Here is a 26386-nt window from a genome sequence, read left to right as displayed (position 1 = left end):
ACTCTCTGGCCCTGGAAGCAATTTCCTCGATGCAGAATTTCTACTGCGATACGTTGTAACTGGTGTTTTCCTCTTTACCAAGGTTTCTTTACGCGGCGACTTTTCTTTCTTGTATTTCTTAAATGCTGGAGTCTAAAAGTTTTCATTTCTTCTTTACGGTACCGTCGCATGACTTGTAGCAGGGCTAGGTTTCTCTTCAGTTCCCTGCTTCTTGGGTCGTGGAGCGGGTGAGGTTACTTCTGGACCTTCTACTTCTTTTACGCTTGAGTCCTGCAAGAAACTTTTAAGGATTTCAAAATCATTTTGATTATAATATTTTTTCACCTGGTCGGGACTTGCTTTACAGATTTCCCCGATCTCGTTCTTAAGGTACAATACGACTCCCTTTATTTCCTGAATTACATAGGGGCCTTCAAATTTTGGAGCTAACTTTGCAGTAAAATTGTCTGGGGCACTTGATAAAGAAAATTTCCGCTTCAACACTTTATCCCCAATTTTAAAATCTGCTTCACGGCGTTTTCTATCATAATATAACTTTTGTCTATTCCTTACCGTATCCGAGTGTTTGACATCTTTCTGTTTAATATCTTTCTCTCTTTGTTGCACAAAGAATAATTTATCTAATGGCGTAATTAACTTCCGTCCTAAAAATAATTCTGCTGGGGTTTTTCCCGTAGTATCGTGATTTGCCGTTCTTAAAGCATAAGCTAACTCATTTATGTAGCCATCCCAGCGCTTGTGATGTGTGCTAACATAACTTCGAATTATTTTTACAATGTTTTTATTAACTCTTTCTGCTATGTTTGCCTGTGGTCTATACGGAACCATTTTGATATGGCGTATGCCAAGTCCAGTACATATGTTTTCAAATATTTGGCTAACAAATTTTTTACCGTTATCGCTAATGACTTTTATCGGTGCACCGTATTTTAAAATGTATCTGTGTAAGAATGCATCTGCGACTGTTTTGGCTGACGCGCGTTTAAGTGGAACAATTTCTGTCCATTTTGAAAAATGATCTACAATTACTAAAAGAAAACGATTTTTATTTAACTCACTCTGGGGGAAAGGACCAAGAAGATCTATGCCTAAAATTTCGAGATTTTCGTTTGTAGTTTTCGTATAAAATAATAAATTATCTATTATTTCATAGTTTTTTGCTCTATTTCTTATCGCATCGATATCTGTGTGCTCAAAGCCTTCGGGGTCTTTCAAATATGCATAGATACTTCAAATTCAGGATCAGCTTCAATTCAGCAACAATTGTATTTCTAGAATCTAAAAGTTTTGAAGTCAACACAGCGCATTTAAGTTCATTGCCTTCATTGTCCAGTTTTATACGAGAAAGTGCATCAGTACATTGTTTTCCTTACCCGGTTTATATTTGATTATGAGGTTATAATCTTGGAGTTTTAAAGCCCAGCTTATTAACCTGGGCGTTAGGTTTTTCCCCGAGTAAAGTCTACAACGGCCGCATGATCCGAAAAGACTGTTACTGGCGCTCTGCCGAAATAAACTCGAAATTTGTGTACAGCCATTAATACGGCTAATGTTTCTCTCTCTGTAGCTGTATAATTCCTTTGTGTATGATTCAAAGTTTTACAAAAAATGCCAAAGGATGGCCATTTTGCATAAGAACCGCACCCACAGCATAGTCCGACGCATCTGCTGCAATTTCCAGGTTTTCGTACCCCTCCGGTAATTTCAAAACAGGGGCATTGATGAGCGCTTCTTTTAACCTTTCAGATGCGGTATTTGCTTCTGCTGTCCACGTGAATTTACTTTTCTTTCTTTTAATTACTAACAAGGGTTCAACAATATTAGCAAAATCTTTTATGAATGACCGATAATAAGAACATAACCCAAGGAAAGAAGAAAGTTTCTTGGCAGTGTTGGGAGGTGGGAAATTCTTCATGGCTTTTATTTTTGAATCTTGATTTTCTATACCCTTTTGCGAAATTTTATAACCCAGATATTTAAGTTCTTTAGTTGCGAACTTGCATTTTGAGGCGTTAATTGTAAGACCGGCCTCTTTTAATAATTTAAAACCTTGTTCTAGATCATTAATGTGTTGTTCCAACGTACTACTCGTTATAATTATATCATCTAGATAAATTAAAGTTGATTTTCCTAGAAAAGGCTTTAGAACAATGTCCATAGCTCTTTGGAATGTAGACGGGGCCCCACACAACCCAAAGAGCATGCGTAAAAATGCATAAGTGCCCGATTTTGTTATAAACGCGGTTTTATGTACGTCTTCGGGTCTCATAGCTATTTGATAGTAGCCAGACGTTAAGGCCAAAGTAGACATGTATCTTGTCGATTTGATCTGTCTAATAATTTCCTCTATAACCGGCAAAGGGTAAACTGGGAATTTAGTAATACTATTTAGTTTTCTGTAATCGATAGCAAACCTCCAAGCCCTTTTATCCGAAGGAGGAAACTCGTTCTTTTTCCTACATAGTACGACTGGACTCGCGTACTCACTATTTATGGGCGTTATTATTTTATTCTTTAACATCTCCTGAATATGTTCTTCGATGATTACGTCTTTTTGTTTGTCATAGCGGTAAGGTTTAGTCCTACAAGGTTTTTCGGCAGTTAATTGTATCTTATGCGTAACTATTTGACAATTACCCGGCTTTTCTGAAAACAAGTTAGAAAAATTACTCACCACTTGCTGTATGGCTTGCCTTTCATGGTCATTCAGATGGCTAAGGTACACTTGCGGTTTCTCCACAGGTTCAACCACCCTCTGGTCCATCTCCAGCATCACGGAACTGTCTTGAAAATTCAATTTTGCCCTCGTGGCCCTTAAAAACTCCATACCTAAAATAAGAGGATTCTGCAGATTCTTCACTACAAAAATTAATACTTTGAGGCTTTCCTCTTTTACCTGTATGTTTAATGATAATTTCCCGATGCAGTGACATGTTTTTCCTTGCGCCGCTATAATTTCCGTATTTTTGGTTTTAAATAATCGTAACCTATAAAAATTCTTTTTGAAGAAATTTTCGCTCATAAAATTTCCTTCTGCTCCTGTATCGATGAGGGCTTCTACTGGTACATCGCCAACCAGGACTTGTATAATTGGTAGATGTGAGTTTTTTTCGATGACCGTATTTAAATGTCTTTTTGAGGGTTTTTTTTAAAACTTCCGGGGTCTGGACCCTCGCTTTCAGAGGTCCCTCTACTCGTTTAAAGCTTTCCTTTCAACTTCTGCTTTCTGGGTACGCGGATGTTTGTTTTCGAATTTTCTTTTTGGGCCTTGACCTTCGAGGTTCGATGAGTTAGCTTGATAGGTCTTTCCCCATAAAAGCGGTTTGCATTTCTGGTTTCCTCATTTGACGATTTCCTTCGGGTACTTTGAGAATACGTTGCCCCTCTAGCTTTTTCCGCTATTCTGCGATTTTGAAACTTCACCGCCAATTCGAAGAGCTCCTGCAATGTGCTTGGGTTTCTAATTTCAAAGTAGTCTTGAACAGCAGATAACAATCTTGGTAACATTATTTCAATAATCTCCGCATCGGGTTTCTTCCCATACAGCATATCCGTCAGCTTAATTTTTCGTAGAATAAAGTCCGTCAATTCTTCTATATCCCGTTGATAGAAACTATATAGTTCGGCTTCCAGCCTTGCTCGATCTTTCACTATGGGGAGGGCCTTTACTAACGATTTTTTGACATTTTCAAATGTATATGTCTGGCTTCCAAATTCCCCTAATAAAAATTTGCCTATATTTTCCCACCATAGCGCGGCCTGTCCTCTTAGTGCGGATGTGGCGATGGCAACTTTTTGTCTTTCAGGCACAGGGTAGAGCTGAAAGTGATTTTCTAGGCCTTCTAGAAATATCTCCACCGAATGTTTTCCGTCGAAATTGACGTTTGGCTTGATTGACGCTCTCAAAGTCTGGACCAGGTATCCAAATCCTTCCAATTGGCTTGTCATTTCTTGGTGTTGTCCAGCGGTTTCCATCCAATTTTCGGCCATTTCAGTTCGATAAGTGCTCGGGCGCCAATGTAGCGTTGCGCGCCTCCAACTTGCACGCAACCAAGAGGTGACTGTTGAAACTGGATAAATGACAGAGTGTTGTTAAGGGTTTAAGTCCCTTTTTATTCAACGTAATAAATTACGTTGAAAGATTAACAATCTGCCGAGGCAAGCACACAGGCCGAAACGCGTGGTTCTTCAATTTCTAACTAGCCACCTCCACGCTCGTGAAGGAAGAAAGCACACTTTCGAACTCGTTTACCTGCTATTTAACTCAGATTACTTCCGCTGACAATTTGAATCCTTGCGCGTTCTACTAAAATTTACATACTCTGGCATTGGCAATTTCAGGGGAAGTAAGGCTTGACAGGAAAGATAGTTTAAACTTAAAATAAATGTTAGTTAAAATAAATATAAACCCTACAACTTTAAGGCTTTCGTTCTGAACTTGTATTTTTAAAGATAGTTTTCCAATACAATGACAAGTTTGTCCTTGCGCTGCTATGATTTCTGTGTTTTTATTTTTAAATAATCGAAACCTATTAAAATTCTTCTTAAAAAATGTCACTCATCAAATTACCTTCTGCTGCTGTATCGATGAGGGTTTCTACTGGTACATCGCCAACGAGGACTTGTATAATTGATAACTGTGAGTTCTTTACGATGACCGTATTTAAGTGTCTTTTTGAGGGTTTTTTCAAAACTTCCGGGGTCTGGACCCTCCCTTTCACAGGCCCCTCCACTCGTTTAAAGCTTTCCTTTCAATTTGTGCCTTCTGGGTACGCGGATGTTTATTTTCGAATTTTCTTTTAGGGCCTTGACCTTCAAGGTTCGATGAGTTAGCTTGATAGCTCTTTCCCCCATAAGAGCGGTTTGCATTTCTGGTCTGCTCATTTGAAGATTGTCTTCGGATACTTTGAGAATAGGATGCCCCTCTAGCTTTTTCCACTATTCTGCGATTTTGAAACTTGACCGCCAATTCGAAGAGCTCCTGCAATGTGCTTGGGTTTCTAATTTCGAAGTAGTCTTGAACAGCAGGTAACAATCTTGGTAAGATTATTTCAATAATCTCCGCGTAGGGTTTCTTCCCATACAGCATATCCGTCAGTTTAATTTTTCGCAGAATAAAGTCCGTTGATAAAAACTATATAGTTCGGCTTCTAGCCTTGCTCGATCTTTCACTATGGGGAAGGCCTTTAATAACGATTTTTTTGAAATTTTCAAATGTATATGTCTGGCCTCCGAATTCCTCTAATAAAAAATTTGCGTATATTCTTCCACCATAGCGCGGCCTGTCCTCTTAGTGCAGATGTGGCGATGGCAACTTTTTGTCTTTCAGGCACAGGGTAGAGCTGGAAGTGATTTTCTAGGCCTTCTAGAATATCGCCACCGAATTTTTTCCGTCGAAATTGACGTTTGGCTTGATTGACGCTCTCACCGTTTGGACCAGGTATCCAAATCCTTCCAATTGGCCTGCCATTTCTTGTTGTTGTCCAGCAGTTTCCATCCAATTTTCGGCCATTTCAGTTCGACAAGTTTTCGGGCGCCAATGTAATGTTGCGCGCTTCCAACCTGCACGCAACAATAGTGGTGACTGCTGAGAACTGGAAATTAGACAAAGTCTTGAGAAGGGTTTAAATCCCTTTTTATTCAACTTTAGAAATTACAAATGCGTGCTCTTGACGCTCACAAACTACGCCGACCCGGCGGTAAAATAAAAATAAGAAACTAAAAAGAGAATAATAACAAGTGACTAATTACGAGGGTCTCTAAACGTAACTAACCTCACCGCGTTCTAAAATACCGCTGATAATTCAGCAAACTTCTGAATATTACGTTGAAAGATTAACAATCTGCCGAGGCAAGCACACAGGCCGAAACGCGTGGTTCTTCAATTTCTAACTAGCCACCTCCACGCTCGTGAATGAAGAAAGCACACTTTCGAACTCGTTTACCTGCTATTTAACTCAGATTACTTCCGCTGACAATTTGAATCCTTGCGCGTTCTACTAAAATTTACATACTCTGGCATTGGCAATTCCAGGGGAAGTAAGGCTTGACAGGAAAGATAGTTTAAACTTAAAATAAATGTTAGTTAAAATAAATATAAACCCTACACATTAGTGTTAAATGCTCTTTCTCTTGAGATTCGGACGGCGAACAAACTAATGCAACGACTCTCTCAGCGTAAAACGTGTGTTATCTCGACTTTGACTACATGAATCATCGAAGCATTTATTCCAGGAAAAAACGCTAGTTATTTTAATTGAAAATTTGTTTAGGAAAGCAGTTTAATGGTGCAGGCAGCGGGATGTGTTATATTTATGATCTTTACGAGTGTTAGACATAACAGTCTAAAAGCGAAGTATATGTAGTTGATTCTTCATTCTAGAAGTGAGGCTTTGAATAATAGTAGTAAGCGGAGGTAACCGGGAGCCCAAAGGATGCCGCCATGACGTAATAGAACAATCGATGACGCAACGGGGGCTTGGCATCCGCCATTTTGAATTTCTCCGGAAATGACGACACCAGCGCCATCTTGTATCACGTGATAGAATGACATCATCAATGTTTCGTTTTGATTCTGTGGCAACGATCTTTTCAAAGTTTTTATTTTTTGTGGCAACGGCAATATTTTTTATGTTTGTGGCAACAATCGCTTAAACCACGTGACGTCAACTTTATTATTTTCCTTATTTACCAATTATTTTCCTTTATTATTTTAGTTATTTAATCATTTTTATCCATTATTTTTAATTATGAATTATCCTTTTTAATTATTTTAATCCCTCATTATTTTTAATTAGTTTTAATTGATTCCATTATATTTTAATCCATTTTTAATGAATTTAATATCATTTTTCCCTGAATTTTAAAAATAACTCCATGGCTGAGATTTGAACTCGCTATCTCTGGGACGGGAGTCTAGTGCTTTACCGCTCGGCTAAGCCCCTTCATGTTATCAAACCTGTTGTTATTCCGTTTGGAGCGAAAATCACCATGACGTCACTAAGTTGGGGAACGTTATCTCGATTCAAGCTTCTGCCTGTCGAAACCGCTTCACGCTTTCTACATCCGCTGTGGCGAACGTATACAATCTTAAACGACCAATCAGATTCTCGCTGACAATATCTATCTTATTTCAGCCAATCAGCGTATTTCTTTCTTATACATCGCCTATAAATTCGCTCGCTTTCACGATTTCATCATTTCTACTTTAGGTGTTTCTCAGTGAACGTCGATTCTGTTATTTTGTTATCTTGATTTTAGCCATTTCGTTTTTCTTGAATACGATGTCTGCCAAACGATCTGCATCTGCATCCAATGTAAGTATTTTATTGCTTGTACCTAATTTCTAGATTACTATTTTAAACACGAATTTTATTTCTTTTTGAATGTTTTATTTATTTAAATTTTTAATTGCCAGGTCCTGTTTGAAGATCCTGACTTTCCTTTTCGGGACTCAGATGACGAAGTAAGTTTTTACACGTAACTTTTTAACGCACTTTTTATTTAACGTATTTTATTACTATTTGAATGTATTTTAAACTTATTTTATTTTATTTTGATAGTTAATCGATGAAGTGGATCAGATTTTTCTGGAAAATCCTATGGATCTACCCTTGTATTATCAAGTGGGTTCCGGATTTGAGGTAAATATTTAAGTACATCTTTATTTAAGTATTTCAGCATTTTTAAATTCTGCTAGAATACTTTTTTCTTAGTACTAAAATCAATGTATTTATTTATTTTTAGACTTCTCCGTCATCAGCTCGTGGGTCTGTTTTTATGGCTGGTTCCGATGAACGTTCGGTGTGTATTTTTCTTTTTTAAATAATGTCTTTTTGAAAGTGTTTGATTATTACTGAAACTTATTTTTCTTTTTACTTTACAGCTTGATGAGGCGATTGTACTCACGGAGAAGTCTCGTCGCCGAAACCATAAATATCAAGCCGAGGAAATTACCTTCCGAGCCAGTATAGATATGGAACGGCTGCCTCAGGATGTTCAAGGCGTGCCCATGGTTCGAATTCCGGACACCGTCCGGGAATTATTCGAGCAACTTATTCGCCGGACGACAACCGATTTGAGCCCCTCGGATCTTATCCGATTTTGTATCCAAGCAGAAGGATTGCACAAGCCTATCAGCACTTCTCTGATGTCAGTTTCGACTCTGACGGTCGAAAAGATTTTGGCTGCCGTTATGAAAGTGCTGCAATCCAAAGACAAGATCGAAATGGATACGGGATTTTCGGTGGACGTGATCACCATCAGGCGACCTGTGGGCGCCGGTGGTAATCGGAAAGTCATCAATATCTCCGTAGATAGACTGAAGAAACAGTCAATTTTGTCCATACCCTACGATGACGAAGGACTGTGTTGTGCTAAAGCGATTGTTTATGCCTTAGCACATTTGAACAAGGATTCGAGCGCCATCAATGCCTTGAAAAATCATCGTCGGCCAACACTGATGAACCGTGCAAGGGAATTCATTTAGATGCAAATGTGCCCCTAGGTCCTTGCACGTTTGCGGAGATCGCCATGTTTGAAGATCACCTGGATGTCCAAATTGTAGTCTTTTCATCGGAAAATTTGAACCGGGTAAGTTATTATTTTTGTCTCAATTAAAATATTTCTGTTTTCAAAATTTGTTTTTATGTTTATAAAGGAGATTTTACATTTTTAGGGCGTTTTTAAAATCGTAACTTGATTTTTCTATTTTGTTGTTCCATACTATATTTATGATAAAAATTTATTTGGGTACGTGAGTAATTTTTAAAAAGTAGTGTTAACATTAAACAGTTTCTAACGGACTGAAAAATTAAGTGACTAACATTATGGTTTATGATTATGTTGTTTCCATGCTAAAAACTGAGTACATAGTGAATGTTTAAATTAACTTTATGCCTATATGCAATTTGTTTCGATGTTAAAATGTAATTTCTAAAAACAGAACGCATGGTGAATTTTTATTCTTAGAGAACTTTAACTTTTCAGAATACTTTATATGTTAAAATTATAATGGGAAAAACTGATTTCTAAATTGTTCGATTTTTGAATTAATTTTAGAGAAAAGTTTTTCGTTTAGACGTTAAAAAAAATATAGACAAAATTAATAAATTTTTATTTTTAGATTACTTTAAATTGTTACATTAACTTTATATTTTATGCACGTAAGCAATTCGTTTCCACGTTAAAAAAAGATAACTTGAAATACTGAATACATAGTAAATTTTCTAGATTGTGTTACATTTTTTAGATTATTTTTATGTATGAAATTTATTTAGATGCTAAAAACATAACTTGAAAAATTTTTAGATTAATTTTACATTTAACATAAAAATTTATATTTTATGCATGCATTTCTTTAGACGCTAAAAATATGTCTTATAAAAATGCATGGTGAATTTTTGACTTACTCTAAATTTTAAGATTATATTTTATGCATATTCACGCATAGAATCCATGAATGTATGCAGTTCGCTTCGATGTTAAAAAAATATACCATGTAAAAATTAAATGCATAGTGAGATTTTAGTTTACTTAAAATTGTTAGATTAATTTCTTATTTTATGTATGCAATTCGTTAAAACTTTCACTTTAAAAAATTTTTATTTTTAGAATACTTTAACGTTTTAGATTTTATTTACATGTATGCACAAAGGCAATTTGTTTCTATGTTAAAAATATAATTTGCAAAAAGTTAACATTTAGGCATATATTTCTGATCATTTAAATGTTAAAACTTTAACTTGTAAAACTGAATGCGTGATGAATATTTTAGATTATACTTTCCGTGTTAAAAATATAACTTGTAAAAAATCGAATGCAGTGTGAAGTTTTATTTTACTTTTATTTGGATAACTTTATTATTTTACGTATGTTTGCAATTTGTTTTAAATGATCAACTTATAAAATTTGAATACACAGCTAATTTCTAAATTAACTTTATGCATGTAGATGTTAAAAAGTGTTAAATTGAATGCGTTGAAAATATTTTAGGCTTTATGCAGTTCGCTTAGATGTTAAAATTTGAATATTTTGCTGGATTTTATTTTTAAGAGAAAAAAAATTATGTCTATGTTTTAGGTGGTCTACAAAGGAAGGGAGAGGGCCCAACGGATCAATTTATGGCTTCACCATGGACATTATGATGTCATTAAGTCCCTGAAAGGGTTTTTTGGTAGCAACCATTATTGCACAGCATGCGAGAAGCCCTACCAAATGCCTGAAAGTCATAGATGTGCCAATGCCTGTCCCATATGTTTGAGGATGGACTGTGCTCCAGGCCAGCCCCAACGATGCCCGGACTGTGACCGTCTCTGCCGATCGGATGCCTGCTTCGAAGCACACAAAGCTCTCACTGGAAACCAGGAGTTTTCACTTTGCGATCGGGTAAGTATTTTGCTATGTAAATGAATGTAATTATTGATCGTGTAAATTTTTAAGAAATCGTTTAAATACCTCTTTAATTGTCGTTACAGATATACCAGTGCAGGGACTGCAGCCAAGTGATCCGGAGGCGGGATTGCCCTAAAGATCTGCATAAGTGCGGCACCACCAAGTTTCCGTCTTGCGGCCAGGTTGTCATGGCTGCTGAGCACCGTTGCTATTTGCGACGTGTTGCTCCGAAGAAGTCCAATGACAAGTTCATTTTCTTTGACTTTGAAACGGACCAGTTTTCGGGGGAACATCTCGTAAATTTCGCGGTGGCTCAGTATGCCGACGGCACTGAAAAGGTGTTCCCGGGTTACGAAGCATGCCGAAACTTCTGCGCCTGGCTGTTTACCCCACAGCACAAGGGCTTCACCGCCGTGGCTCATAACATGAAAGGGTAAGTTAAAAATACCATAGTTTGCATGCTTTTTAATTATGACTATGCTTTCAATAGTATTCATGATATTTTTTTTACTTACAGGCTTGACGGACAGTTCGTGATGGCCTGGCTCCTGGAGCAAGGCACAGCGCCGGAGGTGATCCCTAACGGGTCTATGATCATGAGTGTAAGACACCCCAGTCTCAACATTCGGGTCATAGACTCGTTAAACTTTCTACCGATGGCGTTGGCCAAACTACCGGGGTGCTTCGGTCTCAGCGAGTTAAAGAAAGGATACTTCAATCATCTCTTTAACTCGATGGAAAACCAGAGTTATGACGGACCGCTACCGGACCCCCACTATTACAGCCCGGATACCATGAGCACTTTAGCCAGACAGGCATTTCTGTCCTGGCATGAGGAACACAAGGGGGATGTGTTCAATTTTCAAGACGAGATGTTGGCCTATTGCAGGTATGTTTTGTCCTTTTTTCTTGCTTTAATTTTATATTTTATGTTTCGTATATTTAACATTTTTCTTTTTATATTCATAGATCGGACGTGGATATTCTTCGCCGCTGTTGTCTGGAGTTTCGAGCCCAGTTTTTGGATGTGGCGGGTGTGGATCCATTCCAGTAAGTTATTTTCTCATTCTGTTCTAATCATGTTTACAATTATGTTATGTTTAGTGTCTCATACCATCCTTTTAATTTCTTTTCAGATACGTGACCGTTGCGTCAGCCTGTATGACAACGTATCGGAGTGGCCACATTCATCCCAACACGATTGCCATGGTGCCCACACACGGCTACGTCAACTCAACGAATTACAGCCCTGATTCGATCCGGTGGTTAGACTTTGTTGCTGCTTCGGAAAACATTGCCATTCAACACGTTTTGAACGGAGCCGGAGAGCACAGAATCGCCGGAGTCTCGGTAGACGGTTTCTGCCAAGCAACACAAACCGTCTATCAGTTTCAGGTATGTAAAAAGTAAATTATTTTTCTATATGATTCTTTTTAATGATTTTACACTTTTAATGTTAATTTACATGTGAAACACTTAATATATTTGTATTATTTTAGGGCTGTTTCTTCCACGGGTGTAGTTCCTGTTATGACGGTGATGTCATTCATCCACTAAAAGGGGTTTCCATGACAACGTTGCGAGAGAAAACGGAAGAGACCACACGAAAGACTCGCACCCAGGGTTTCCATGTCATAGAAATGTTTGAGCATGAGTTTCAGAGAGAAAAAGAGGAAAATCCGGATCTCCAAGCTTTCCTGGAGCAACACCATCTGAGGGACCGGCTTAATCCTCGAGACTCATTTTTCGGAGGACGGACCAATGCCCTCAAATTGTTCCACGAGGGAGACGCTAAATATGTGGATTTCACATCCCTCTATCCATGGGTTCGTACTTTTTTATTATTTTAAAACCTTTTCATGGATGATGTGTTTTTTCTGATTTTTATGTATGTTTTTTTGACTTTTTGTTTTATTTCACAGGTGAACAAATATTTGCGTCTACCCTGTAGGACATCCAACAATCATTACGGAAAGCTTTGGGGATATAGAAAATTACTTTGGACTTATCCAGTGCCGTGTGATTCCTCCTCGGAACCTCTATCTCCCGGTCCTGCCCTATCGGTGTAGGAAGAAGCTCATGTTCCCCCTGTGTCGGACTTGTGCCTTTCTACAGTCTCAGTCTTCCTGTACCCACACAGACGATGAAAGAGCTCTTGTCGGAACGTGGGTATCGGAAGAAGTCAAGCTGGCGATAAAGAAAGGTTACCGCGTCACACATGTAAGTATTCAAAGATTATTTAAATTATTTGTCATAACCCAAATTTATTTAAAATCTTTTGTCATAACTGAAATTTATTCTTTATTTTCTAGATTTACGAAGTCTATCATTTCAAAGAATCGTCTACTTCCCTGTTTCGTTCCTACATTGATCTTTTTCTGAAGATCAAACAGGAAAGTAGCGGTTGGCCTTCGGAGTGTGTGACGTCTGAAGACAAATTAAAGTATATTCGCCAGTATGAAGAAAGAGAGGGCGTCAAGTTGGACGCTGGAAAGATTTCCAAGAACCCTGGGCGTCGACAAGTTGCCAAGTTGGCCCTAAACAGTTTCTGGGGCAGGTAAGATGATTTCTTTTGGACTTAAATTTTTTGTAAACATTTTTAATTCTTTGTGATTTATGTTGAATTTTTGTTTCAGATGGGGCATGAACGTCAACAAAGCGCAACAGACCTACGTACATACGGTGCCAAACTTTAATAAGATGTTGGCGGATCCTACTAAAAAAGTAAGTTTTCTTATCGATTTTATCTATCTATAAGCTTAGTGTGTTTCAAACTGTTAACTCATAACTATTTTGAACTGTTAACTTATGATTCTTCTTTTATTTTCAGATCAAGGATGTCTTTCTTCCCACGCCTGAGGTGGCTGCCATTTGCTGGGAATCTTCAAAGGAGTTTGTACCGCAGGATGCCTCGACCAACATTTTTCTAGTAACTTTTACGACAGCTTGGGCTCGTCTCAAGCTGTATAGTGAAATGGAGAAGCTGGGTCGAGATGTCCTGTATCACGACACAGATTCCATCATCTATGCCTCGAATGGTTGCAACGATCCCCCCTTAGGAAACTTCTTAGGAGAATTTACCGACGAACTGGATGGAGATGTTATCAAAACCTTCGTGTCAGGTAAATACCTTAAAAAAGTTCCTTATTTAATATGTACCAAAAAAATGTTTAATGTTTTTTCTATTATCTTTTTTTTTCTCATGATGTTTTATTTTTTCAGGAGGACCGAAAAACTACGCATACCAGACGGCCACTCGGAAAACCTGCTGCAAAGTCCGAGGATTTTCATTGAACTTCCGGAATTCCCAGTTGCTGAATTTTGAAGCCATTAAAAGTCTGGTCTGCAGCCTCGACCGAAGTGAGATCATCTCTCTCCACAACCCCTGCAAAATCACCCGAGAAGCGAAGAGAAGAAAGGTGGTGAATAAACCGGAAACAAAACTGTACAGAATTGTGTTGGATAAAAGGGTGATCCAACAGGACTTGACCACCTTACCATTTGGCTTTTGAAAATAACTTAAAAATATATAGTATGTACAAAAAATGTTTGTATGTAAAAAGATGTTATGCACAGTATTTGCGTGTAAAGACTTACTTAGATAAAAAAATAAACAGAAGTTTGAAAATTATGGTGTTTTTCTTTTTTTCAAAGAATGGCATGAAAGGTAAGTTTTTATTATTTTAAGAAAATAATGGTTATGATTATGTATACATTAGTTTAATCAGAAAAAAAAAATGATTTTATATGTTAGCTTCATCAAAGAAAAACATAACACAAATAATCAGAAATTAACTTTTATTCATATCTCAAAGTATTACACATGTCATTACAATTTTAGCCGCAGCTGCGAAGAGGATTTTCTTTTAGGTCTAGCATACATAGTTTTTACATTCATTAAATGTTTGTTTTTGACAAAGTCTTGAGGAAAGTTGTTAACATTCAGTACATTTTTAAACTGTTCAAAGGCAAAAGGTTTTTGAGTTCTATTTCTCAACAGAAAGTTTATCAACTGAACAATGTCAGATCCAGAAAACACATGATCACCCAGAATGAGTTCTTCACTCTGTGTCCAGGAAATCTGATGCTCTTTTAGAAAATCTATTATTTTCTGTGCCGTTCTTTTCTGCTTCACAGGAACTGTTTGCATAATTTCTTTTTCTATATCTTTCTCAGAACGTTGTTCAGGCGGTTGTTCTTCGGAAGTGTTCACATGAGGAAATGTAACATACTTTTGCAGAACTTGGATGTATAATTTAGACTTTTCTTCATCGTCCATTTTCTTTTTTAAGATTTTTTGAATTTGGGTATCTAAATCACTCAAATGTTCATCTTCAAATTGCTGCATACGATCCAGGGGTACCAGCGCAAATTTCTTACTGTGTTCCATGGATAAGGGAGGATAAGATACTGACTGCTGCAGGAAAGATAGGAAACCGTCACCTTTTTGAACCAAAAGATGTCTTTTCTTAAAAAGAGGTACTTTTTTGTCCGCTAATTTTCTTAAAGTTCTTTTAAAAGGGGCGAGTCGATTTTTGACGCGTTTGGTGATGGGTACGTTTCCTTTTAGAAGATTTAAAACGCATTCACAAACTGATTTGATGAGATGATTCGGACACTTTTTCAGTACAGCTGCTTTTATTCGACTTTTTCCTAATAGTTTTAGATAATCCACATCCTTCAGATGAGACATGCTGATGACAAATGAGCTCTTTTTCTTGCACACTTTCTTTTATATACGTAGCTAATGCAGCCGCTTTGGTTAAAGCACAGCAATTAAATCCTTTTGCATGAATCGAACATGTTAAAGAACTTTTCTTTTTAAAATTCTCTATCTTAGGACAGTCTAGATTTATGATGTCTCTACATAATAAATTTTCTAAAAATAATTTCTTTTCTAATCCTTTCACGTATATGACAGAATAAATAGATGACAAATACTGCAAAATAATACGAAGATGAGTATAAGGTAAAACACCCTCACTCCAATTCACATGATGACGATTTCTTGTGACCCAAGCAAAACACTTTTGCTGAGATCGTGATAATGTTTTCCAAGGCTGAGGAGGTAAAAATGACCAGCAACTGTGATATCCTTCATGCACGGTGTAAAAAGCTAATTCTTTAACAATGTAACAATGAGGCATCCACTGAAAACCTTCGAAATCGATCACGATGGGAGAAGACATATTAGCCATTCGACGTCTCAAACTGAAATGAACTATCGGGGCTGGTAGACATAGTACGATTTATCCCCAGGAAAGATACCTGTACGAAGACGAAGCGTTTCACTTGTTTCAGGTCGTAAATCAATCAACAAGTAGCTAAATGGAGTTGAAGTAGCATCCTGAAAAATTTCTTGAAAGGCCTTTACTTTTCCGGGGAACATTTGTCTAGCTAAATGCATAACTTGACTTTTATCTCTAGGATTTTTGTATAGGACAAAGTAATGGGAATTTAAATGAATATTTCTCATCTCCTTGCCTTGGTGAAAATGATTTTGTGTTATAAAAACGACTGAAAGGTTTCGGTGATGACTTCCTTTTGTAAAAAGTTTGCTTAAGCGAGTATCACTTGCTAATTCAGACATTAAATCGTCTATGATAAGTAAAGCATTTTGGAGAGTCTGCAGGTTAGATGGTAATCCTTCTTCAAAATTTATGTTTTTCATGGAATTAAAAAGAGGTTGATAACTTCCGTAGCAATAAATAATATTGGTCGGCATGGGATGGAACATTTTATGATCTATCAATTTCTTCACAAAAACCGTTTTACTCGAACCGGTAGGTCCGCTCAGAAGACAAGTAGAAGGATGTACGAACTTGGGCAGTTCCATTTTTGGAAATGACAGCATGTTAAGAAAACACTGACTTTTATACTTTACCTAAAATCCTTTTGCATAAGACATTTATTCATTTTGTTTAAATAAGTGTAGAAACAAGAAACACAAGAGACATTTTTACAAATTAAAACAACTTTATTTTTTAAAAATCATGTTTACACCATATCTTTTTTTGACAAATTGAAATATTTGGAAATCATGATTCTTTTCATCTAAGGGTGATACAATGAGTTCCATACAGAGTCCTTGACAGCGTTTAATAATAAAATAAATACAATAATGTCCACATACATTAGAAGTTAAACTTTGAAGCGAAATCTTGTTCCAACAAACATGACGATATTTCTTGACAAAGGATGTGATATCTTTTCCATATACTTCAGGCGGGAGTCCATAAGAGTCAAAAAATTCCAGAGTCTGTTTGTCTGCAATGTAGACAGCTAGCCAATGAGTTCCTTTTTCATCATGTTTATCAGTATTGAGCACCAGTGCACAGGGAAAACTTTCGAGCTTTATTGATTTCTATCAAATTTTCAAATTCAGCGTACACTAATAACGAAACAGTTTGTTGTAAGGGAGTCCCAAATTTTATTTCTAATCTTAAGTTGCTGTGTCGAACTAGATTTAAATGAGAGCCATCACAAAGGTCAGGTGACAGGTCGAAGCGAAATAATCCTTTTGAAAATTCTGATCTTGAAAGGTAAAGTCCTCTGTCGTCTGCATTCATAAATAAATTCTGATAAGCTCGTATGAAATGATTTTTGTCAAAATTAGGCTGAAGAGGATTATGAGGTACCGGTTGCCCGTCCACATAAACGCCGATAAAGTTCATATTATAATGCTTGAATTCAAAAGGAGACTTTTTATAGTTTCCGTTAAAGGCATCATTATCGACACATGCCACCACAATACGATTAGGCATTTGACCTATGAAAATATTGTCTTGGAATAAAACTCATATTTCCCGTTGGGATGGAATAGGCTTTGCAGAGCACTCTTTGAATAGGATATTTGGCTGTTGATTTTTCTAGGCTTTTGGCATGTCCTAGCACAACACCTGGACTGACTCTCACTTTGCGTACAAACAATGAAGCTTGTTCGAGTAAAACTTTAAATTCACCTTCGCCCAATAAACAAAATTCAGGTTTGCTGCGTATGAGTTTAATTTTCATATCCACCATATTCAGCAAAAGTCTTTCCTGATGAAACATATCCAAGTGCAATCGGCCAATCATATCGACCGAAGCACTCAGTTTAAACAATTCTGCTCGTTGGTTGAATCCTTCATTCGGCTGAGTGTCTTGAATATCAAAAACGTTCATACGTCCTGCTGTATCTTTGAAAAACAATTCTGATGACAGTTGAGACGTTTTCGTATCAAAACCATGATTCAATAATTTTTCTATCATGGCTCTGTAAGGATACGTGTTGTTACTGGTGGAAACGAGTCTTTCATTTAACTAATATCCACTTGAGAAAACATAGAATGTAAAAAGAGATTGACAGGTCCCACTTTACTTTCAGCCGTGATTGGCTTGCCATCACTTTTTAAAATTTTCACCTTCACATAGAGTTGTGTCTGTGATAAGTCTAGGTAGTCGTCTCCGCTTCCAGAAACATTGAATTCAACAGGACTTCCTTCCGACACATTGGCTAATGGATGAAATTCAACCCACTGACCTTTTTCTATCACTGTTTGAGTGGGAGGTAACGAAAATAAATCCAATTCGGATTTTGCGCATTCTGGAGAATCTTTTAACAGAAAAGCCATTACGAGTCAAAAATATCACGTCGTTGCACCTTCCTGGCTTTAGACGAAATGAAGCGTTTGGGGGTTTTGCGCTTCCTTTTAAACCTTCCGTGACCAATCATCTCGTCTGCTTTCTGAACTGCTTTCCTCGCTAATTTTTTTCCAGCTTCTTTAGATCTGGTTTTGAGGGACACATTAAAATTTTCTCCCGACAATACATCGTTTACAATTTGTGTTCCAGTCCGTAAAGCTTCTTTTCCAACTATTTTGGCCCCCCTCATCAAAAACGGCATAGCACTGCGAAACAGCTTTGCAAAAAATCCACCAATACCATAACCTTTCTGTAAAATGGTTCCTTGATAGTAAGGTAATCCATTTCCAGTTTGAGCTAAATAATAATCTTCAAATTTTTTCGTGCAACATATGTAAGGCACCCGCATGTTTGATGCTTCTATTCTTGCATACACAATTCAAATGAAATCAATTTGCAGATGAAGGCTTCTTTTATAGAATTTGTCTCAGACGAAAATGCAATACAAGAAATACTTTGCCTCTTTCGAACGGCACTAAATCTCCAGAGTGAAGTCTTATGTCAATATGTATAGTCTGAAACTGCTGACGGATAACTGGCAGGTAAAAGGGTCTGGGATAATGAGCGTTTATGATATCCCCATCATTTCCTTCCACCGTGACAATTTTTAACAACGGAGCTTGTACATCTCCAATGATTTGAGGCTGTACGAGATCACAATACACATACATGACAGGAAAAGATACTTTGGGATCGGCTACAAAAGGACTTTGTTCCAATCCTTTGTAAACACCCGGCTCGAATCCTAGAAGCTCAGCTAATCCTTCGTGAAGAATGACTTTGCAGTTTTCGTCGGTCTTAATGGTCACTTTTTTCGTAACAGGATGATAACTGAATTCAATCTTATTTTTATGGGAAGGTATTTTCATGGCTTTTAATAAATCTGGTATCGTTTCATAACATCTTGGAGGCACTCTTCGACCTTCCAATTTTCCATCACCCAAATCAAATCCAAATAAATTATTGTCTTTTCGGACGTTATACCACGTGTGAGGGTAAATAAAGTCCACAAGAGATAATTCCCACTGATTATGTAAATCCATCGGAGTAGGAAGCTGAGTGGTAAATTGTGATATTTTGTTGTCTGGAAAAAAACGCATGGAGCTGTCGCTGATCAGTGTGATAAAGAAAGACATGTTTCGTTCAAATGACAGATAAGCAGAATGTACGGGCCTTTTATACCCTTCTCACATCCTCCACCCAAGCATTGAAGCTTTCGGGGTACCCCTGAAATTTCACAAAATATTCTATTTTCCCGCGACGTTTCTTCTTTCTTAAAACTTTTTCTACAGGATAATAACCAGAGTCCGAAACCTTTTGAAGTTCTTGTTTGTAAAACGTTCCTTGTATAACTTCTGTAGCAAGATCTTTCAGTTTATAGACAACAGGAATTCGTCGAATAATTTTATAGATTGTAAAAATTTCTCGTGTCCAATTTTGTTCGTATCCTTTCTCAAAGAGCATTTTTTCTCGGCTGATGCGCACCGTGTCTCCAATCTTTAAATCTGAAGAAATAGGGTTTTGTACTGGTTGCTGACCATACAGCGTTTTCCAGATGTTTTCTTGATTTTGTAATGTAACGGATACAGGTTCTGTCTTAATACTGCGATGCCATGTATGGTTATAACTGGATATCAATTTATCAATCACATCAATGTACATTCGTGTATTCATTTCGGTAAAGTATTTGCACATTTTTGTTTTTAGAGTTCGATTAAATCGTTCTACGACAGAAGCTTTGGTTGTATTATGTGTCGTGAAAAAGCGAACGTTTCTCTTTTCCAAAAAATTTTGAACTTGTTTATTGGTAAACTCTTTCCCTGCATCTGTTTGTAATGATTCGGGTGTACGTTCCATAAATATCTTTTCGAAAGCGGATTGGATGGACACAGATGTTTTATCTTTGAGAGGGATAGCCCAAGCGTTTTTGGAAAGGATATCTATACAGGTCAGCAAATATTTATATCCATCATTAAAAGAGGCCAGGGATTGCATATCCACTAAATCAGATTGAAATTGCTCGTTTAAGCCTCCTGCGATGACTGTGTTCCTGGGAAACTTGTGCCTCAAAGGCTTGTGCAAAGTATAAGAATCCTTGGTTTGCAACCATTTCTGGATGTCTTTTGTTTTTACGCGACCTTTTAAAGCACGATGCAAAGCAGCAACACCCCCGAAACTTGCGGAGACCTGTGGATCCCGATAGGTCTGAGACAGACCTGCGTTCATTGCAACAGTTGTTATGATCTAAGCGTACACTGATATTCATTTATATATGTTTGACTAGAACAGGGAAATAATGCCAGAGTTTCACGTATATTAAGATTCTAGAAATAGGTCTAAAAAACAAGAGAGAAAAATGAATGTTACTTAACATCTCAAAGGCTGAATAATGAATGATACATGTTTAAGAATAACAACACTATTTATACTCTATAAAAGTCAACAGGTATTTTGAAAATAATTTATGTGAGTAATCATTACAGATTAATTCTTTTAAATAATGTCTGAAAGAATGAGGCCATTGTAAAATAAAAATAACATTTTTTTATTGAACATCATAATTAATTTACAGATATTCATAGTATTCAATACCTAAGACACCATTCGTAGTACAAAATGTGTTTTTTACTTCGTCGAGTACATGGTTTAAACACACAGATTTTAAAAAATCTTTGGTAATGTAGTGAGCAGGTTTCAGTAACATTAAATATGATTCTTCACCCCAAATATTTCCGTAAAATTGTCTGGCGATGTCAACAGAATTGAATCTCAGAGCAATGGCATTAACAGTTTCTGTCTTATGAACAAGTTCTTCACAGTCTATGCGCTGGGAATATTTTAGTTCTTCTTGTTGGTTAAGAAGCTCTTCAAGCGACATCTTTAGAATGGTTTCGAGGCGTGCTCTTCCCATGGAAAGATTGAAGGATTCTGGAAGGTTTTCCTCCTTAACAGGTTCGTCAGATACGCTTTCGTAGGCTTCACAAAAGTTCATGTTTTGATAAACGAGGTTGGTGACAATGTCACTGATACGGCTAAAATTGGTCATCAGTTCTTCCCATTGCGTAGTTGTAATGCTGAGACTACGTTTGTCATCTCCTTGAGCAGAAAGTTGTTTCAGAGTGAAGTAAGAATCTTTATACGTGACCACAAAATTCTTGGGCAATTCCAGATTTAGTGTCAGCAGGTCTTGTTCCTCCACTGTCATGTTGGTTGCGAGAACATTCAAACACCACGGCTCAAAGTTCACTCCTCGTCTTGTCGGATAGTAAGCTTTACCATATTTGGCATACTCTCGGATGTGCACAGTCACTTTTCCCTTGTAAATGCTGGGTCCCACAAAGACATTGTCTCCCATGTGAGTGAGCTCCTCTGGAATAGCCTCTTCGGTGAAGAGTCCTTTGCGCTGAAAAAAAAAATTAAATCAGTTAGTATATAATACATAAAAATGGGATCACATACAGTACCAACTTTAATATATAAGCTTTTCGCAAATACGTACTTTTTTCTCGAAATGGGATGTTTCTGCTTTTCTTTTGATACAAGAGCTAGTTGATTCTCTGGGAACATCTAGGGTGCCGTCTTCATGGTTCAACACTTTATCGTTCAAAGGCATAGGTTCTTTCTGAAATAGGTTTTCCATCTGAAAAAAGTAAAGACAAATTAAGAACATATTGCAAATTCAACTATTTTTAAAGATTAAAAAATCTAAAAAATGGTATATTTCAAAACGTTACTCACCTCTCTGAGGTTTCGTGCCTGATCCATTCGAAGCAGTGAAGAATGATTGTCTAAGCAAAAGCAGGTACGTACACTCAGGGCGACAGGCAGGAAAGAAATGCGGAACGTTGCTCGGGATAACCTTATATCGGGCAGGAACTCTTTATTTCATCTGAACGGTGATTGGTTAAGAAACGGTGAGGTCATATTTCAAAGAATCTGATTGGTTCACAGAAAAGTATCCATACACCTCAGCAGAGGCATACAAAGGCGTGATACGGCAGACGCCATTTTGTACAGCAACATGTCGCAACAAGAAATAGATGATGTCATTCCAAACACGTGGTTCAAGAGTTCGTTGCCATAAACATAAAAAATAGTGTTGTTGCCACAAAAATAAAAACTTTGAAAAGATCGTTGCCACACCATAAAAACGAAAGTTTGATGATGTCATTCCATCACGTGATACAAGATGGCGCTGGTGTCGTCATTTCCGGAGAAATTCAAAATGGCGGAGGCCACGCCTCCGTTGCGTCATCCATTGTTCTATTACGTCATCGCGGCATCCTTTGGGCTCCCGGTTACCTCCGCTTACTACTAATAATGAATGATTTCGTCTTCTGTTCCAAATAACCATAAATATAACTTCATAAATCATCATAAATATAACTTCTCAGATTTCTTTGATAGTTGACTGTTAATATATGTACCATTTTTAAGTAGATTGATATTTTTATTATCTAGTGGAAAATTAATTTTAAAAATAAAAATCTCATGTGGACGCCACATAACTTCCTTGTACGGCCTATTAAATTATAGACATTTTTTGCTGCTCTTCAGTTAAACTTATTATTTCCTCGAATTTCATTAGAGATAATATTTCTCATTCAATCGATTAAGTTCTCACTTCGCGGCAAAACAAAAATAAATAAATTCAAAACATCGTCATTAAAAATAGTAAAATACAGAAAATCTAAAATACAAAATACAGTTAAAATCCGTTTTAAAAATAATTTTTGCAATTAAAATTAAAGTTTCTACGCAAAATTAATGAATTCACAACCACGTGTTCTGGATTTGAACATTTAATATTCAATGAACCCTCTTATGGCGACCTCTTCCAAAAGAATTTCCTAGAGTAGAAATTACACTTGTGCCGAGCATTATTTTTTTAACACGACCACTTCCACCAAAGACCAAAATAATTAGAAGCGGGGATGATCGTCTTAGAGAGGATTTAATACATTTTACAATGCACGAATGCGTAATCCACTCAGAGCTGGACCATCTGGCAGCCCATAAACGTATGGTGACCATCTACCTAAGACGATCACTTCCAAAAGTGACAGGCATTTCTATAGGTATAAACAAACACTTGCACTGAATATCATCTTTTTAGGGTGATGATCTTCACAGAATACCAAAAATCAACTAGAAACATGGATGGATTAGGATTATTCAATTATGGCAAAGCGCACGAGGGCTATCTATCTAAAGGAAGGGATGCCTTCGTGGAGAACTTTCTAAGGAAAATTGGCTCGTATACATATTACACATGGGGAAAACCACGAAAGTGTCCATGCAGCCAGCCCGTTCGCGGGATTGGAACCTCGGATCGAACTACCAGTGTTCAGCGTCTTTACCGCTTGGCCGCTGATAGGAGTAAACATGGATGGATATCTTAGAAAGGATTTTTACTCATAGTAGTTATATTAATTACAATTACGTGTAAAGCTTATGGAAATTTAAAAGCGGCCGAGCGGTTAAGTTGCAGAATACCCTGGTTGTTAGATCTGGGTTCGCTTCCTAGCAAAGCAGCTTTTCGTGGTTTTCCCCTTACATAACGTGATTACGAGCTAATTTTCCTTAGGAAGCCCTCCAAGAAGGCAACCCTTTTCTTAGGCAGATAACTTTTGTGCGCTTTGTTATAGTCAAATAAACCAAACCAAATTAAAGAAACTTATTCCTTCTACTCTCCAAATTGAGCTCCAAATAAATCATACGTGGGAGCTTTCGTATTCATAATCTAAAACGCATCAAAACGGAAAATTAAATAAATTTAATTATTTAACTTGGTTATCCAGAATTCCAGTTTTTAATTTATCTCTAATTTCCAAAAATCTGAGCATGAATAATCGTGTAAGAAAGCATAAATTGATAACTTTGAAATTCAGAGAATAACTTAAATGACCTTCGACCACTAGCAACCGAGAGGTAAAAATCGTTGAATATTGGTAGTTCGACTAGCGTTCAAACCATGGCGGATGTGCTGCTTACCAGGAAATTTTCGTGGTTTTCTCCATGTGTAACATAAATACGAGTCAGTTTCTATCAGACGTATGAAATAATTTTTGTATCAACTCCTCGCTATAAACAGTCCTCCATGAAGGCATCCATATCCACTTCGGCAGATAATCTTATGGTACTTTGCCATAACCTAAATAATCTGATTTGATGATCATGCTAATCCTTTCTCATACTGAAGCCTGTGATGCTTTAATTAATGTTTTATTTATCATAAACTGTGTTAACTGCTTTAAATTAACCAAATCAGGATTTTTTTCTGTTAGATTTCCTTTTTTAAATTTTTGACATAATTTTAGAAACCTAAATATGTCAGATCGTTTTAGTAAGACGTATTATTTGTAACTGTTTTACATATAAGTACATAGAATCTCATGACGTGTTTATTTATTTATGTTGTAGGAAACTCTAAAAATGTTTCCTACAACATAAATAAACAGGCTTTTATACATTTGCCTCTCTAATGCAACCATCTATATAAGTGGCCTAAAAATCGCTTGAAGCCGCCGTTAGTGGTCGCATTAGAAAAGTCTCATTATATTTGCATTTTTGTGGCATTTAATAATTTCAGTTACATGTCTGCCTTATAAATTATAATATTGATTTTTCAAGGTCGTGTAACAACTTTCAATATAAATTAGAATAGTAATAATCTTTTACATTCCATTCGAATTTTTGTATTCGTATGAAAGCCTTGAATCAATTGTTGATCATTATTTTGCACGTATGCTATTGCAAAAATTTAAAAATTCTTAATTATGATATTTTTCAACATTTGGACTTTAAATGCCGAAGTTATTTAATTTTATCCCAAGATTTAAATTTTGTGCATTTACAATAAGAAGATCTTAATTATGGAAATTTTTAACATCTGAAGCTGGTTAAAACTGGTTGAAATGTGTTGCAGTCTCAGTTCGTAAGCAAAACCATTCTAGCACTGATTTGTTTTATCCTTAATTTATAGCAATTTTCCTAAGTAACCAAATTTTAGATTTATATCACTTTTTTTAAAATTGTGAAAATAAACAAAAAGAAAGGATAAAATTTTTCTTTCTTACATTATAATTATTTTCTGTTCATCTTTTATGATAATTAGTGTATTTTTCAAATTTCCTCAACTGTCAAATCTTGTTGTATTTCTAACTATCTTTAGATTATTACAGTCCCCGCAATTTTAGAGTTCTTATGTTAAACTCTAAAATAGTTATTAGAAGAATTATTAGAAGCATTTGATGTAATTAATCACGCTCGTCGCCCATAGATTCGCAAATTTTGAATTTTCAAAATTGTTGCAAGCACTTGAGCAGAAGATTCGTCTTTCATAGCAAATCGCAAATTTTAAAATTCAAAACATTCAACTCCATCATTCCAATTTTCAGACTCAATTAAAGGCACTGAAGTTATTTAACATTTAAGAACTCTCGGTGATTTACAATCCCCGGAAGTGATACTCAAGAAATGATTTCAAAAATGCTCTTCTACATCTATTATTAATTGTTCTATCCCTACAATAGCTAGTATCTAATGCATTTCTCCTCATTTCTTCTTTGGTTATTTGAATCATGGCAAAGCACGTGAACTGTCTGTCTAAGAGAAGGGATGCCTTCCTGGAGGTTTTCATGAAGTATGAGAAAAGGAAACTTGATTTACCTTACACGTGAAGAAATAACTAAATTATCTTGCAACCAGCTTGTTTGCTGGGATTTGAGCTCCTGTCGAACTATCAGTGTTAAGCTACCGCTGGAGCGCTGATGAGCTGCAAATTGCTAATAATACCCTGGAAATTGCTAATTGTATCAAATTCTTATTTTCTTGTTTACACACGGTTAGCCATTATGAAAATGACGATTATACGAGGGCTATCCAGAAAGTAGATTACGTTTTGGAATAAAAAAATAAACAAAGTATAGGAAACAAATTTTATTATATACAGATGAAAGCCACACTCAAATACTACTTTTCTACATAGTCACCATACAAATTAAGGCATTTATCGTAGCGATGTACGAGCTTGGAAATTCCTTCGTCGAAAAATTCGGCCGCCTGCGCCTTCAACCACTTCGTTACCTCTTCTTGCAGCTGTGCGTCGTCATCAAAACGCTGCATAGCCAGCCACTTCTTCATTGCTGGGAATAGGTGGAAGTCGCTCGGTGCCAGGTCGGGACTGTACGGCGGATGAGGAAACAACTCCCACTTAAAAGATTCAAGAACTTTACGAGTAACATTTGCCGTGTGGGGCCGGGCGTTGTCGTGAATCAACAAGATCTTAGAGCTCAACATTCCTCTGCGC

The 26386-nt window shown here is 36.7% G+C and overlaps 3 protein-coding genes across 3 annotated transcripts; 2 read left to right on the top strand and 1 right to left on the bottom strand.

Moving 5' to 3' along the window:
- Positions 1-8414: 8414 nt before the first annotated feature.
- On the top strand, positions 8415-12461 carry LOC146995130 (uncharacterized). The gene is made up of 8 exons (XM_085825660.1): positions 8415-8592; positions 10081-10386; positions 10476-10825; positions 10910-11281; positions 11362-11442; positions 11529-11787; positions 11892-12218; positions 12315-12461. The coding sequence occupies exons 1-8, from the start codon at positions 8533-8535 to the stop codon at positions 12459-12461; spliced, it is 1902 nt and encodes a 633-aa protein (XP_085681786.1). The 5' UTR covers positions 8415-8532.
- Positions 12462-12471: 10 nt separating this feature from the next.
- LOC146995129 (uncharacterized) lies at positions 12472-14011 on the top strand. Its single transcript, XM_085825661.1, has 5 exons — positions 12472-12612; positions 12705-12949; positions 13029-13116; positions 13223-13514; positions 13615-14011. The coding sequence occupies exons 1-5, from the start codon at positions 12472-12474 to the stop codon at positions 13902-13904; spliced, it is 1056 nt and encodes a 351-aa protein (XP_085681787.1). The 3' UTR covers positions 13905-14011.
- Positions 14012-20641: 6630 nt separating this feature from the next.
- LOC118199693 (uncharacterized) lies at positions 20642-21886 on the bottom strand. Its single transcript, XM_085825157.1, has 3 exons — positions 21814-21886; positions 21575-21715; positions 20642-21478 (listed from the first exon to the last, which is right to left on the bottom strand). Exons 1-3 carry the CDS (start codon positions 21838-21840, stop codon positions 20642-20644), a joined length of 1005 nt encoding a protein of 334 aa, XP_085681283.1. The 5' UTR covers positions 21841-21886.
- Positions 21887-26386: the final 4500 nt, after the last annotated feature.

Source organism: Stegodyphus dumicola, chromosome 10 (assembly GCF_044657685.1).
Source record: "Stegodyphus dumicola isolate Sdum_Otavi_A_Nest chromosome 10, ASM4465768v1".
NCBI classification, from domain to species: Eukaryota; Metazoa; Arthropoda; class Arachnida; order Araneae; family Eresidae; genus Stegodyphus; species Stegodyphus dumicola.
Note: the sequence above shows the minus strand (reverse complement) of the source record. Positions and strands in the feature narration are given on the sequence as shown.